At 46.8% G+C, this 15224-nt stretch overlaps 1 protein-coding gene across 3 annotated transcripts in view; it reads right to left on the reverse strand.

Moving 5' to 3' along the window:
- Positions 1 to 10622, reverse strand: part of XPO6 (exportin 6) — a 108312-nt gene extending 97690 nt beyond the window's left edge. For 2 of the 3 annotated variants that reach the window (XM_069570818.1, XM_069570817.1), the window contains exon 1: positions 9946 to 10622. In XM_069570818.1, the coding sequence (XP_069426919.1) occupies positions 9946 to 9948 (3 nt within the window). In that variant the 5' untranslated portion in view covers positions 9949 to 10622. The remainder of the gene's footprint in view (positions 1 to 9945) is intronic. The other variant, XM_069570819.1, reaches the window with a different exon arrangement.
- Between the last annotated feature and the right edge of the window lie 4602 nt (positions 10623 to 15224).

Below are 15224 nucleotides of genomic sequence, written 5' to 3' on the forward strand. Positions count from 1 at the left end.
TCCTTTATGTTGTTCTGTAGCGTGCTCCAGCTACCACGTTACCCTCACGAGTCAGATTTTCTCTATTCTCTCACATCAGAGAATAAGCAGAAATCTCTTTTCTCTCATTTGTTATCAGCAAGCTTTTACCATATTGCCCTTTCTATTATAAAAGGTAAATTATGCAAGTTTTAAGGTTATTGTCACTGTATGTACTGTTTTTCCTGGGACAACATACCCACTTAGGCTACATTTCAAGTAAATATGCCTATGTAAATGTGCACAGGCTTAAGAAGAAACCTAGTGCTACAGAAAGAACATGGGCTGTGAGTTTAGAATTTGGTGTCTACACCCCATCTCTATCAACTTGCTATGTAACTTTGGACAAGCTGCGTACTTACATTACCCTCCCTGAGCCTCAGGGTCCTCATCTTCCTCAACTGTAAAATGGGAACAAACAATCATACTTACCTTGCAGAACACCTGTAAGAGACAAAATGAGGTACTGAGTACACGAGGGCCCTAAACGAAGCTAGCACGGAGTGTAATTGTGAAACACACTCAGACCTTTTCCTCCCTCTAACCCCCAGCTTCTTTCCCTTCCCATCAGCCTCTCTCACCATCTCTCTGCCTTGTGGGTTTCCTCAGTTACTATCCACAGCCCTCACCTCACCTCACCCCACCCCCCAGCAGTTCTCCCAGGAGTAATCAGTTTTGGAGGCCTCCCAGGAAGTGTACCATCTACACAGCATTTGTTCTGACAACTCCTCTTGCTCACCTGTTCCTCACCTCTACCTGCCCAAAAAATTACCTGAGCTTGCTGGCTACATGGCTTTTGGAAAAATTATACTCATACTCTATTTCAATCTTACTACACTCTTTGAATGCTGCTACCATCAACTACTAACCTCAAGGGCCTACAATGACCTTCTGGGATTTGCTGTTTTTACACCTCTTTTTTTTCTTTTGTTTTGCGGGGGGAGTGGCTCCACCACACAGCTTGTGGGATCTCAGCTAGCTCCCCAGCCAGGGGTTGAACCCGAGCCTGCAGCAGCAAAAGCAGAGTCCTAATCACTGGACCGCCAGGGAAGGCCCATCACACCTGACTTCTTCAATTACCTAAATATCTGCTGAATGCTTACTGGGCACTGGAAATGTAAAGAGTGAGACTCATTCTGCTATGGGATCATAAAGAGAAGGAATCAATCCTCCCCACCCCCAGGCTTGGAGGGGAAGGAAGGGAGAGAAAGCTAAGGAAAGGATGGAGGAAGTTCCCATTTTGCTCTTCAAACTTATGAATTATTTGACACTTACTACAAGAATATAATCTTGTAATTCTTATAAAACAAATTCTTATAAAAACAAATCAAAATAATAGAAGTAAAAAAAAACTAACTATAATCAAAGATGATAAATGTTAAACTAGTGGCTGGAAAGCCTCAAGGGGGTCACGGTCATGGTAGGTAAGGTCTCAAAAAGAAGAAAAAGATGTTCAAGCAGAGGGAATAGCACTGAACAAAGGCAGAGACGTATCAAAGTGTACTCAGTGTTCTGGGAATGACAACTGGCTCGCAGAGGCTATAGAACAAGACATAATTTGAGAAGTCTTTAAAAGATATTCTGAACAAACCACTATAAGCATTTAATAAATCATCTTCATCCTTACTGAGAGGACTAAAAGTAAGAGAAATTGTGAAAATCTAGGGCCAATGTGCTTTCCACTACTCTGTTGTGATAAAACTTGGTCTTTGACAACACTGGGGACCCTCCGCTCAGAACACTTTGGGGTCAAGTGACATGACCACGTCTGAGGTCCATGAGGTAGCTCTGGCAGGAACATGGAAAGAAGATGGATTGGTGGAGGAAGAATCTGGAAGCTGTCAAGACACCAACTACGAAAGCAAGAGATGACAGTAGCCTCACCAAGGCAGAGGGAATAGAGGGTAAGGCTGAGGTCAGACGTAAGTTAGCTACAGCATCAACAAGTCCATAAATGGGGGACTGAAGGCAAAGAAAAATTTAAAGATGACTCAGCTTTATCACTGGAGTATCCGGTGAACAAGATCACTAAGAGAATTACGGTATAGGGGAGGAGGCGCTAACCTAAATGGAAGACGATGGGTTTGGTTAAGACACATTTAATTTGATGTCTACAGGACACTCCAGTGGACATCCAAGGCAAGAGAGGGTGACTGAGTTCTCACTGGTTCACAGGCCATAGCTGAAGTCATAAGAAAGAAGATCAAGGGAGACTGAAACAAGAGTTATATCATGGGAACCAAGAAAAAGTGTTTTGGGGCAGGCAGTGGGGAAGGGCGGGCAGGAGGCTGGAAGGGACCAGTGGTTGCCAATAGCCAAAAGAGGGCATAAGGACTGAAAAGAGGCTATTTATGTATTCACTGTACTACACCAACTGAGAATCTGTGGATTTAGGTATACTCAGGGCTCCGGGAACCAACCCCCATGGATGCCAAGGGATGACTGTACACTGGATTCAGCACACAGTGGTCACTGGTGGTCTTAGAAAGTAGTGACGACAAATCAGTCTGCAATGGGTTGCAGAACCAACCACTGGTGGAGAGAAAAAGGGAGGAGGAAAAAGAAGCAATAATAACAGCTACACATTCAAGAATTCTGTCCCTCTTCACCCCAGCCTGTGCAGTTACATCTCCCTTGTAACTGCACAGGACACTTACGGTGACAACCCAACCACCTACAATCGTCACAATCCTTGTCGTGTCCAAAGACAATCACCTTCATCTCGACAGAGCAGTGACTCTGTATCTACAGACAGAGCCAAATTCCTTATTTTATCAGTCCATGGCCTATCTCCTGTCATCTTCCTATCTGTTCACCTGCCATCTCTTTCATCTCTACCAAATCCAATCACCAATTAATTACAATTTCCCACCATTCCCAATCGCCAGTTTAGAGGCTTCCAAAATCAGCTTGAGTTCCTCCCTTTTCTTCGTCCCTTGCATCTAGAGTCCATCTGTTATAAGTGCTGACTCTCTTGGTCAAGTTTTCCTCTCCACACCTAACTCCAAATCCAAAGACAAGCCTTTGTCATGTCCACACAGGTGTTCTATCTGGTTTCCTACACCAATCTAACCTACACACAGCAGATGAATCAACGTTCCTTCAAGGAAAAAAATAACCAAAAAATGAAGCCAAACTCCCTAGGGTAGGGCTGGAGGCCCTCCATTATCCAGCTTTTTACTGCTTTTATAAGCTTTCTAACTGCTGCTTCACAAAAATCTCCACCACTGCCAAACTAGTCTATTACAGACGCTATCTTAACACTACACGTTCAGTTATACCCTTCTCTTCTGAAGTGCCCCGTCTCTCCAAGTTCTATTCACTCTCCTTCTCTAAAAACCTTGCACACACAAGACTGCCACATCATTCCTAACTACAACATAACTGTCTAGGATGTCCCTCATAGCTCAGTCAGCAAAGAATCTGCCTGCAATGCAGGAGACCCAGATTTGATTCCCAGGTCAGGAAGAGCCCCTGGAGAAGGAAATGGCAACCTACTTCAGTATTCTTGCCTGGAGAATCCCATGGACAGAAGAGCCTGGCAGGCTACAGTCCATAGGGTCACAGAGTCAGACACGACTTAGCGCATAAACCACCACCACCACTACAGCAGGAATTGTTCTATGCTCCTGGGATACATCAGTGAACAGAGCAAAGCCATAGAAAGTTAATATTTTGGCAGAAAGAAGTAACAAAAAATAGACCTCATAAATAACATTAAGTTTGTAAAATGTTTAAAAGTGTATATGCTACAAAAAGAAGTGGAATGGGAGTTCTGAGATGGGATCACAGTTTTCAGTAAGGACTGGCTTCACTGGGAAGATTACTCTTGAGAAGGCTTGAAGAAGTTCACTCTGCTCCTATAGCTATCTAGGGGAAAGTACAGCCCAAGGAGAGACAACAGATGGGGGCAGGTACACATCTGGAGCTTCTCAAGGACAGCAAGAAGGCCAGGGCAGTTGAACAGTGAGCCAAGCAGGGAAGAGCAGGAGATGGGTTCAGAGAGTAATCACAGCCAGAATATGGAGGGCACAGCAGGCCACGGAGGCGCACCATGGCCTGCACTCTAAGTGAGCTGAGGAGCCAAGGAAACAGAACAAAGATATTAGGTGCCTTCGATTTTTCAAAGGACCACTGAGGCTACTGTGTTAAAACAGTCTATAAAGGCACAAGGTCAGAAGCTAAGAGAACAGTTAGGAGACAACTGCAATAATGCAGGCAAGAGATGCTCAAGGCCTAAACTAGAGAGACAGCAGTAGAGGGAACAAGAAGTGAAAATCCTGGCTACATTTCAAAGGTAGAAAACAATTAGCCTTCCTGATACAGACCAGATGTGGGACAGAAGAGAAAGAAAGGTCAAGGATGACTCCAAGTTTTTGGCACAAGCAATTAAACGGATGGAGCTGCCCCCAACTGAGACAGAGATACCCTGTGGGTGGAAAGGAATTAAGGCAAAGATCGGGAGCGGAGTTTTAGACAGGTTACATTTGCCATGCCTGACAAACAAGCCTGCATGTCAAGTATGCAGCTGTGTATGTGAGAAAGGCAACTGGGGAGACAGGTCCGGCCTGGGAGCTCACTGGACCCAAGGCTTAGAGCACTCCACCTGTTAAAAGATCGTGGGATAAAGAAGAAATATCCAATAAGATGGGGGGAACCAAAAGCACATTTTAGCATCCTGGAGGCCAGGTGAAGAAAGACTTAACAGAGAAGGGCGTATTCAACGTGTCCAGTGCTACCAACAGACTAAGATGAGGACTAACCTCGATGTTCAACAACTGTGGGGCGGAACCTGGACAAGCGAGCTTAAGAGAGGATGGAAGGAAGGTGAGGAATTAAAGACCACTCTTTCCTGGAGTTCTGCTGCAGAGGAACAAGGAAATAGAGCAGCAGCTGGCCAGGAAGGTAGCAGTAAAGGTATTCACGACGAGAAAAAACAGCATGTTTGTGTACTGTGTCCACACGGGCACACAGAGCCCCTACTAAGCCCGTGCACCACAGCTACTGGGCCCTACAAAGTCCTGAGCACTCAACAGATGTTAATTCCTTCCTTCACTTCCACCCTCATTTTCTATTATTTTTATTGATCCATATCTAATCTTTGTAACTATCTGCAAATTTTCAATTAGAAGGCCCTTTCTTTCCTTGTCTAACTCTTCTGAATCCCTCACGACTCAAATATTTCTCCTGGGAACTCTTCCCTGGCCACTCTGCTCCACTAACCTCCCTCAGGTGTGCTACCTCTGTACCAGTGAATTATTCTACTATGCATTAGTCAATCAGTCGCGCCCAGCTCTTTGCAACCCCATGGACTATAGGCAAGAATATTGGAGTGGGTTGCCATTCCCTTCTCCAGGGCATCTTACCTACCCAGGGATCCAACCCAGGTCTCCTGCATTACAGGCAGATTCTCCACCATCTGAGCCACCAAGGAAGCCCTATTCTTCTACTATGCTAAACCTTATCACACAGCTTCTCGTAATTACCAGAATATATGTCCCATTTCCTCACTCAACTGACTCTCAGAGGTCAGGGGCAATATAACCCTTCCTGGGGTAAAAGTGTAGCAGTTGAGAGCACTGATTCTTGAACCAGACTGCCAGGCTCTGAATGCCAGTTCTATCACTTGGTTGCACTGTGACCTTGAGAAGCTGCCTAACCATTCTGGGCCTTGAATGTTCTCATCTATAAAATGGGAAATAAAAATAGTCTCTGCCTCCTGGCATTGTTTGAAAGGCTCAGATAGTAAAGTATCTGCCTGCATTGCAGGAGACCTGGGTTTGATCCCTGGGTCAGGAAGGTCACTGGGGAAGGGAATGGCTACTCTGGCTTCCCTAGTGACTCAGACGGAAAGAATCCACCTGCAATGCAGGAGACCTGGGTTCAATCCCTGGGTTGGAAAGATCCTCTGGAGAAGGGAACTGCTACCCACTCCAATATTCTGGCCTGGAGAACTTCATGGACCTCCCGAGAAGCCTGGCAGGCTGCAGTCCATGGGGTCACAAAGAGTTGGACATGACTGAGCAACTTTCACTTTCTTTCATAGAGACTCTTTCATGATGATAATGTATCCACAGATCCTAGGATTTTAAGCTTGATGCAGGAAGTCAATAAACAGAGGAATAAACTGAGGCACTACAAAGCTCTGGCCTGCTGTACAGAATAACTTCTCGACACCACGTTAATAGTGTTTTGGGGATCTGTTTAGCAGGTCATTTTATCATTTGAACCATACCATCTCCTAATTTTTTCAAAAGATGTTCAAGTCATTTCTCGATAGTTAACCTATCTCCCAGAAAACCTCTGTGCCATGACTGCCACAGAGAACCTGAGTACCACTGAACCTTGCCCTGTGGTCTCCCTCCACCACCAGAGCTTCTTCACGCCTCCAGTCCTGCAGTGCACAATGCAATACAGTTGCTAAACTAATGCAAGGCACACCAAGTGAGGAGCCAATTTTAAGGTCTGATTTTCCCTCCATTACAGGGACTGTTCACAGAAGAGGACATTCAAAAATGAGAAGGCTTAGTAACCAAAGCAATCTTCCAGGCAACTGAAAAAAAAAAAAAAAACCCACTAATTTAAGCAAGGGTTCAGTTTTGCACAAAATTTCCATAATAAGCAAATTTGACATTAAGTAAGAACTTTTCAGAGAAGTGGTGGGAACCTCTGAGATGTTACATCACTTGAGAACTCATGAGAATTCAACCCAAAATAATTTCATCAAAGGTAGTTACAGTCTCACTGTTCTAGGTATTCCATGCTGAACCTACAAATCTCTCATTAATTCTAAATTTGCAGGTCAAAACTCTTCCTAGAGGGAGACTTAAAAGGAAATTCCCATGGTCCCTTGCCCACATCACTATCTCAGAACCAAATAAACTATAGCTGGATGACATTCCCAACCATCTTCCGTGTGAGGCAGCATCTGGCCTTAAGCAGCAGAGGCTTTGGAGAAGGGCAGCCTGGGTCCAAATGCCAGCTCCACCTCTTGTTAAACAGGTATCCTACACCAGCTGTGTTCACCTCCTCCTCTAGTAGTGATGGCAATACGGTAACCAACCTAGCAGGACTGGTGTGCGTAACTGATACTCAATGACTGAAAGGAAACAAATAAATGAAACACAGCTAGCTTAGTGTAGATACTTAATCAATGGTAGTTCTATATTACCCCATTTTCATCTTATAAGGAAACTGAAATTTTAAAAAGATATTACAAAGGCCCCAACTTATTTGTCAACTCTTTCAAGGCTCTTTAAAGCAAAAATGTTAAGTCAGTACGAAATGGAAAAAGAGTTTCTGGAACAAATAAAGAACTGTGATCCCTCCCCTCAAATGAGACACAAACCAGGCAACAGCTTCCTTGCAGTTGGGGGCAAGGCCTGCCCCAGCCACACCCCTGAACCTGGGACATCTAAGGAGACAAACCCCTGGGATCAGTGCTGCAAAGAGGACATGATTTGACAGTCCTATTGGCCTTACATCCGCTGTGGTCACCCACTGTGTGCTAAAATAAGTGAGGGGAAGATTACAAAACTTGACTCACAAGTTATCCTAGAAAAAAATTGTAAATGGTGATGATGAAGTCAACGACTTCACAATTAATTGCTCAAAGGTGGTTATTTTCATAACGGTCTCCTGACTCTTAATTAAAATGAAACCTGAATACAAGGGTGCTTGGCCAGCTAAGTCGATAAACAGTAAAATTCTGCCCAAAAGCAATTCTGTTCTAATGCAATGTTGTCAGCTACCTGAGAGAAGGTACCTGTCTGTCTTGTTTATCTGACATTTGCTAGAGCCTCACATACAGTGGCTACTTAAATTCATTAAAAGTTGTGTACACCCGTGTTCATATCAGCATTTTTCACAATAGCCAAAAGGTGGAAGACACCCAAGTGTCCATCAACAGATGAACGGATAAACAAAACGTGGGCTTCACACACAATGAAATATTATTCATTCTTAAAAAGGAAGGAAATCCTGACAGATGCTACAACACAGATGAACCTTGCAGACATGATTATGCTCAGTGAAATAAGCCTGTCACAAAAAAACAAAACCGTATGACTCCATTTATATGAAGGCTTACACAGTAGTTAAATTCAGAGACAAGTAGAAGAGTGGTCACTAGGGGACAGAGAAGAAAGGAATGGGAGTTTTTGTTTAATGGGTATAGTTTCAGTCTTACAAGATGAAACTAATTCTGGGGATGGACACACTATGAATGTACTTAATGTGACTGAACTGTACCCTTAAGGATGGTTAAAATGGGGCTTCCCTGGTGGCTCAGTGGTAAAGGATCCACCTGCCCATGCAGGAGACACTGGTTCCATCCCTGGTCTGGGAAGACCCCACATGCTACAGAGCAACTAAACCCGTGCATATAAGATTAAAAAAAAAAAAGGTTAAAATGGTAAATTTCATGTTACCTATATTTTACTACCATTTTTTTTAATTCATTGAAAGAATCAGTGAAGGACCACTGAATACGCCTTTCATCATTCACTCAGTGTTACACCTCATACCTTTGTTCATTAGAGAATTCCTGTCTCCACATTCTACAGCTGAGGACCCCGGGACTCAAAAAGTTTAACTGATCTGCCACTATCCATCCTACCTACACCTGGTACAGGCAACACTATACAGTGCTGCCTGGCATTAACAGTGCATTTTATCTAACTGGTTAGAAGCACTATGAAGACACGGGCTACAGCCTACGTCTCCTCTCTCTGCCCCAGACCTAACACATCACCCATAGGACACTCCAACGTTCAGAAAACCACACTGGCCTGAAGAGCTATTATCACAGACGATGTCATGGCCTCCTTTTCTCTACTAAACCCCTAACGTGACAGAGATAAAATGGGCACCCTATAACTGGAGGTGCTCAAACACAGACTTGACGATCAACCACCTTCCATGGGCTTACTATGTACCAAGAGCCAGAGAAGATAAAAATTCTGACAATTTCACCTTTGAGGAAACTGAGTTCACCGCAATGGACGACTACGGCTCAGAAATAATCACTCCAATAAGACAAATGCTTAAAAACAGATGTGAACAAATCTCAGGAAGTACTGAGAGTGCCTTTGGGCCTGGAAAATGTGGAATGTTATCCTCAGAAGAGGTGGCTTCTGAACCAGATCTGGAAAGATGAAGCGATCTCCAGGCACTCCAGGGCAAAGGTCAGGGCATGTAGTAGAAAGACAGGCAGGGTGAGTGTCAACAGAGTACTGTTCCTGACTTTGCTATCATCTAGCTAAGTGACCTTTGCAAACCACAAACCCTCTCAGCTGCCCTGTATATAAGCTTCTACCAAGATGGCAACCCACTCCAGTATTGTTGCCTGGAGAATCTCATGGATAGAGGAACCTGACGGGCTGCAGTTCATGGAGTCGCAAAAAGTCGGACACGACTGAACCGGCTAAAACAAGATCCACTCCAGCTCTGTCACGTGTGTTCTATTAGGAGCTCTGAAATCAAACTAGGTTCAAACCTCGCCACTGTCACGTAAGAGTGACCCTGAGCTGGATATTTAGTTGCTCTGTGCCTCAGTCTCCCTACTTCAGAACACAGGGCTGGTGTACTAATAACACACGTCAATCACTTAGCACAGAATTGTTAGCTACTGTCGTGATGAGCTACAATGTACGAGAGGCAAACAACAGATGCAAGGGTTGTGTCTGCTCCGCGTCCAGGTCCCTCCCAGTCCTAAACCATCCCTGGGGCGGGAGGCGGGGTGGAGGGGGGGTTGGGGGGGGGATGGGAGCTCAGAGCCCGGCTGCAAACCCTGCACGCATGTGTCACTGCCGGACTCGGCACGCGCCTCTCCCCGCCCCAGGGAGAAGCGATGGCTCAGCAGTCCCGGGCCCGCTCCCACTGCTCAGACTTGGCACCCGGGAAGGAAGGGGCTTCGACCCCACTTACCATGCTGGCCGGGGGAGGGGGCGGCTCAGGTGAGCTGGCTCTCGGGCTTCGGACACGTCCGGCTTGCACAGTTCAGGTCATGGTCCCGCAGGCTCGGGAAGTCCCCCGCCCATGCAAAGACAACCGCTTCCCCACCCCCGAGCCTCGCGGGGACCCTCTAAAAAGAGTGCGGCCCCCCGGCCTGCCTCATCGGGGACCCCCGGAACAATTCATCCAGACCCACCCGCCCCTCCCCAAAGAAACTGAAAAAAGCAGGAAATGGGGCTCGGAGGGCTGACGAGGAGGGCAGCGGCTCGGGGCCCCCTGCCCGGGCCCGACCCCCGAGGGGAGGCTCCGGGCCCAGGCAGGGGCTCCCCGGCCCCCGCGTTCAGAAACGGCGGCGGGCCCGGCCCGGAGGCTGAAGGGGCGGAGGCTGAAGGGGTCTGGGCGGCGCAGTCCGAGCGGCCGACTCAGGGGAAAGGCCCGGGAGCCCACGCTATCCTCGCCGCCTCAGCCCACACAGCCGCTGCCGCCGCCCCCCGGAGCATCCCTGCGCGCGCCCGCCCCGGAGCTGCCCGCTCGCGCCGCGCGGCCGCCCCCGACCAACAGCCCCAACGCGCCGGAAGTGGCGAGCGCTCGGCGCGGCCCCACGGCGCGGCCGCCGGGCTGCGGCGCTGGAACCGGACCAATCCGGAATCGAGCGGGCGGGGGCTGGGGGGCGCGGGGCGGGGCCGCACCTGACGGCTCCCTCTGGCCCCGCCCCCGCCCGGCCCCGCCCCACGCCCGCCGCTCTCCGCCGGTCCACGAGGGCAAGCGGCCATGTTGGTAAAGGGAACTGGCCCTGCCATCTTGGTAAAGGGGCGGTTTCTCTTTCATTTCCTGAGCTCATTCATTCCACCCATCTTGAAGGAGCACCTTCTATTTGCCCAGCACCCGGCTAGAAGTCGGTGGCACGCAGCCTCTTCCCTTGTGGAATTTACATCCATTCAGCCCATAGACATTTTAGCTGCTGTGGACCAGGCTCAGCTGTGGATGCCAGGACTAGTACCGTAAAGAAGATCAATGTAGTCCCTGCACTCAAGGAGGCAGATAAGCAGCAAGTAGCAACCAAGTGAATAAATTAATTGTAAGAAACGAGGAGTTGTGAGTGTTATGCCCAGATAAAACATGGAAGGGAGGCATGGAAATGTAAACAAGCCTGAGGATAAAGTCAATAGCCGCCAGCGTGATCAAAGTTAAGGAACAGCAACTGCAGAGATTCTAACAAGGCAAAGACGTGGTGGGTTCTGGTTCCTGTTTCTATCCTCCAACCTACTTTACTTGTGAAAGAAGTGACTTTAAGAAATAGAAGCAAGAAACAATGCCCAGCAGCAGAGGTGCTGCTAGTCATGGGCTGAACCAAATCTGTGTTCAGTTCAGTTCAGTTCAGTTCAGTCACTCAGTCGTATCTGACTCTTTGCGACCCCTGAATCGCAGCACGCCAGGCCTCCTTGTTCATTACCAACTCCCGGAGTTCACTCAGACTCACGTCCATCGAGTCAGTGATGCCATCCAGCCATCACATCCTCTGGCGTCGTCCCCTTCCCCTCCTGCCCCCAATCCCTCCCAGCATCAGAGTCGTTTCCAATGAGTCAACTCTCCACATGAGATGGTCAAAGTACTGGAGTTTCAGCTTTAGCATCATTCCTTCCAAAGAAATCCCAGGGCTGATCTCCTTCAGAATGGACTGGTTGGGTCTCCTTGCAGTCCAAGGGACTCTCAAGAGTCTTCTCCAACACCACACTTCAAAAGCATCAATTCTTCCGCACTCAGCCCTCTTCACAGTCCAACTCTCACATCCATACATGACTACTGGAAAAACCACAGCCTTGACTAGACGGACCTTTGTTGGCAAAGTAATGTCTCTGCTTTTGAATATGCCATCTAGGTTGGTCATAACTTTTCTTCCAAGGAGGAAGCGTCTTTTAATTTCATGGCTACAGTCACCATCTGCAGTGATTTTTGGAGCCCAAAACAATAAAGTCAGCCACTGTTTCCCCATCTATTTGCCATGAAGTGATGGGACCAGATGCCATGATCTTCGTTTTCTGAATGTTGAGCTTTAAGCCAACCTTTTCACTCTCCACTTTCACTTTCATCAAGAGGCTTTTTAGTTCCTCTTCACTTTCTGCCATAAGGGTGGTGTCATCTGCATATCTGAGGTGATTGATATTTCTCCGGGCAATCTTGATTCCAGCTTGTGTTTCTTCCAGTCCAGTGTTTCTCATGATGTACTCTGCATAGAAGTTAAAGAAGCAAGGTGACAATATATAGCCTTGACATACTCCTTTTCCTATTTGAAACCAGTCTGTTGTTCCATGTCCAGTTCTAACTGTTGCTTCCTGACCTGCATACAGATTTCTCAAGAGGCAAGTCAGGTGGTCTGGTATTCCCATCTCTTTCAGAATTTTCCACAGTTTATTGTGGAAATCTGTGTAGTGGCCTTCAAATTCCAGCATGAATCAGAATCACCTGGAGGGCCTGTTAAAACACTGATTGTCCTTCCCCATTCCCAGAGCTTCTAATCAGTAGAAGCTCATAAATTTTTCTAAAAAATTCCTGGGTGATACTAATGCTCCAGGTCCGGACATCACCCTTGGGGGACTGCTGACATAACTCATGGCCACAGAAAGCAATGGCTCTCATTTATTCTTTCATTAAATATTTACTGTTGCCCACTAAGTGACAACCACTATTCTGAGGATTCAGTGCTGATAAAACAGACACACTTGGGCCTTTATGGAATAGAGAGATGAATTATTTTAAAAGTATTACCAAATGAGTCATCACTTATAATTGCAATAAGAGCATTGAAGAAAAATACAAACCATTTGAGGGTTAATAGCCAAGGGATCTAAGCTAATCTTGGGGGTTTGGATGGGGAGGCAGTCAGGAAGTGACATTTATTTACCCGTGGCTTGAATGACATGTTGTAGTTAGCTAGGCAAAGTGAGGGGAAAGAATCTCCAACTGTATGTACAAGAGAAGCCATCTCAGAAGATAAACAGATGAATCAGGATGGATGCCAAGTGGCCTGCCCTGTCTTGGCTCAGTGTAGTGAAATGAGCCAAGACTTTGGAATGAGAGATTTGGAGTGGGAAACCCAGCTCTTATCACTGAAAGTGAAAGTGAAGTCACTCAGTTATGTCCAACTCTTTTTGACCCCACAGACTGCCAGGCTCCTCCCTTCATGGGATTTTCCAGGCAAGAATACTGGAGTGGGTTGCCATTTCCTTCCCCAGGGTATCTTCCCAACCCAGGGATTCAACCCGGATCTACCCGCATTGTAGGCAGACGGTTTACCATCTGAGCCAGTCGCTTCAGTCGTGTCCGACTCTGTGTGACGCCATAGACGGCAGCCCACCAGGCTCCCCCGTCCCTGGGATTCTCCAGGCAAGAACACTGGAGTGGGTTGCCATTTCCTTCTCCAATGCATGAAAGTGAAAAGTGAAAGTGCAGTCACTCAGTCGTGTCTGACTCTTAGCGACCCCGTGGACCGCAGCCTACCAGGCTCCTCCATCCATGAGATTTTCCAGGCAAGAGTACTGGAGTTGGGTTGCCATTGCCTTCTCCGCTCTTAATCACTAGCTGAGGTATATTGAGCAAGAGACTATCAAAGTCTCAATTATCTCACTGTGTAATTAGATGAAACAACAGGAAGTCAACTCACTCTCAACAAGAAGTACTCCAGGGCTTCCCTGGCGGTCCAGCGGTCGTGACTCGGTGCTTCCAATGCAGGGGCTGTGGGTTCAATCCCTGGTCAGGGAATCAAGATCCCGTATGCCACATGGCAAAAGAACAGACGTATGCCTTTGGCTCACATGATTCGCAAACCTGGACAACCAGAAATAAGTCAGCTTCAGGCTGGGAGTAATGGGTGTCCCAGATCCATTAATCTAGGATTTTCTTGGCTTTGCCATCCTAGGTGTATCAGCCTTGTCCTCAAGATGGCAGCCAGTGCCATCCAGGGCCACGCAATTCCCTGTTCACATCCAGTAAGAGAGAGCACTTCCCTAGTGGTCCAGGGGCTGACTCTGTGCACCCAGTACAGGGGAGCAGAATTCAATCCCTAGTCAAGGAACTATGCCCCACATGCCACAACTAAAGATCCCACGTCCAACAACTTAGACCCAGCACAGCCAAATAAATGCATATTTTAAAAAGAGAGAGAGCATATTTTCCCATGTCTTATCTCATGGCAGTAAGTTTTACACTTCTGGTCCTAATTGACCCAGGCCTGCCCATCCCTGAACTAGCCATGTAGAGGAAGATGGAATTGCTAAGACTGACTTAAAGAAGCCTCCCCTGGGGCTGATTTCAATTCCCCAGAATAAAGTGGATTTGTTGGCGTCACCGCCATGTCCATCATACCTCCATTGCCAGGCTAGAGTGAAGATTAAATTTAATGTACACAAAACATCTAGCACATAAGGCAGACAATACATCACAGCTATTATTAATTTTACTCCAGGGATTTTGTCCAAGTCAAGTAAATAACATTTTGTTATTAATATTAATCTCAAGCGTGTCTATTCCAAAAGAAGATTTAAGGCTGCTCTTACCTTTTGTTGGCACTGCAGGGATGGCCCCTATCCATCTCCTTCTGCCCATTCCTATTGCCACTACCTTGGTCTCATTCACTCTGCTATTTGTTCAATATTCGGTTAGTATCAACTTTCTGCCAGACCTTTTGCAAAACCTAAGATTTCCAAAATGAATAAGATTCAGACAAACTGTTCACTGCCTCGTGGTAGAAACAGCCACCAAACAATTACCACAGTGTGAGAGATGCTATAATAGAGATAGATACAAACCTTCTGGGCTTCCCAGGTGGCACAGTGGTAAAGAATCCACCTGCCAATGCAGGAGATGCAAGTTCGATCCCTGGGTCGGGAAGATCCCTGGGGTAGGAAATGGTCACCCACTCCCATGGACAATCCCATGAACAGAGGAGTCTGGCAGGCTACAGTCCATGGGGTTGCAAAGAGTCGAACACAACTAAGCAACTGAGTAACTGAGCACACACACTTTCATAAGTCTTCTAGCAATAGTAGGGGAAGCAGTTGTGAGGCTAAACAAAAATGGTAACATTTCAGTTGGATCTTCTGGGATGAATAGAAGTTCACCTGAATGCAGCAGTGTCCCCAACTCCTATTCCAACTCGAAGCTGTCTTCTACTGTGACAAGACTCTTTCCACTACAAGTGACAACATCGGGACCCTAGAGTTGGAACTCAACTATCATATAACAAAAAAGGGACT

This window comes from Ovis canadensis, chromosome 24 (genome assembly GCF_042477335.2).
Source record: "Ovis canadensis isolate MfBH-ARS-UI-01 breed Bighorn chromosome 24, ARS-UI_OviCan_v2, whole genome shotgun sequence".
NCBI lineage: Eukaryota > Metazoa > Chordata > Mammalia > Artiodactyla > Bovidae > Ovis > Ovis canadensis.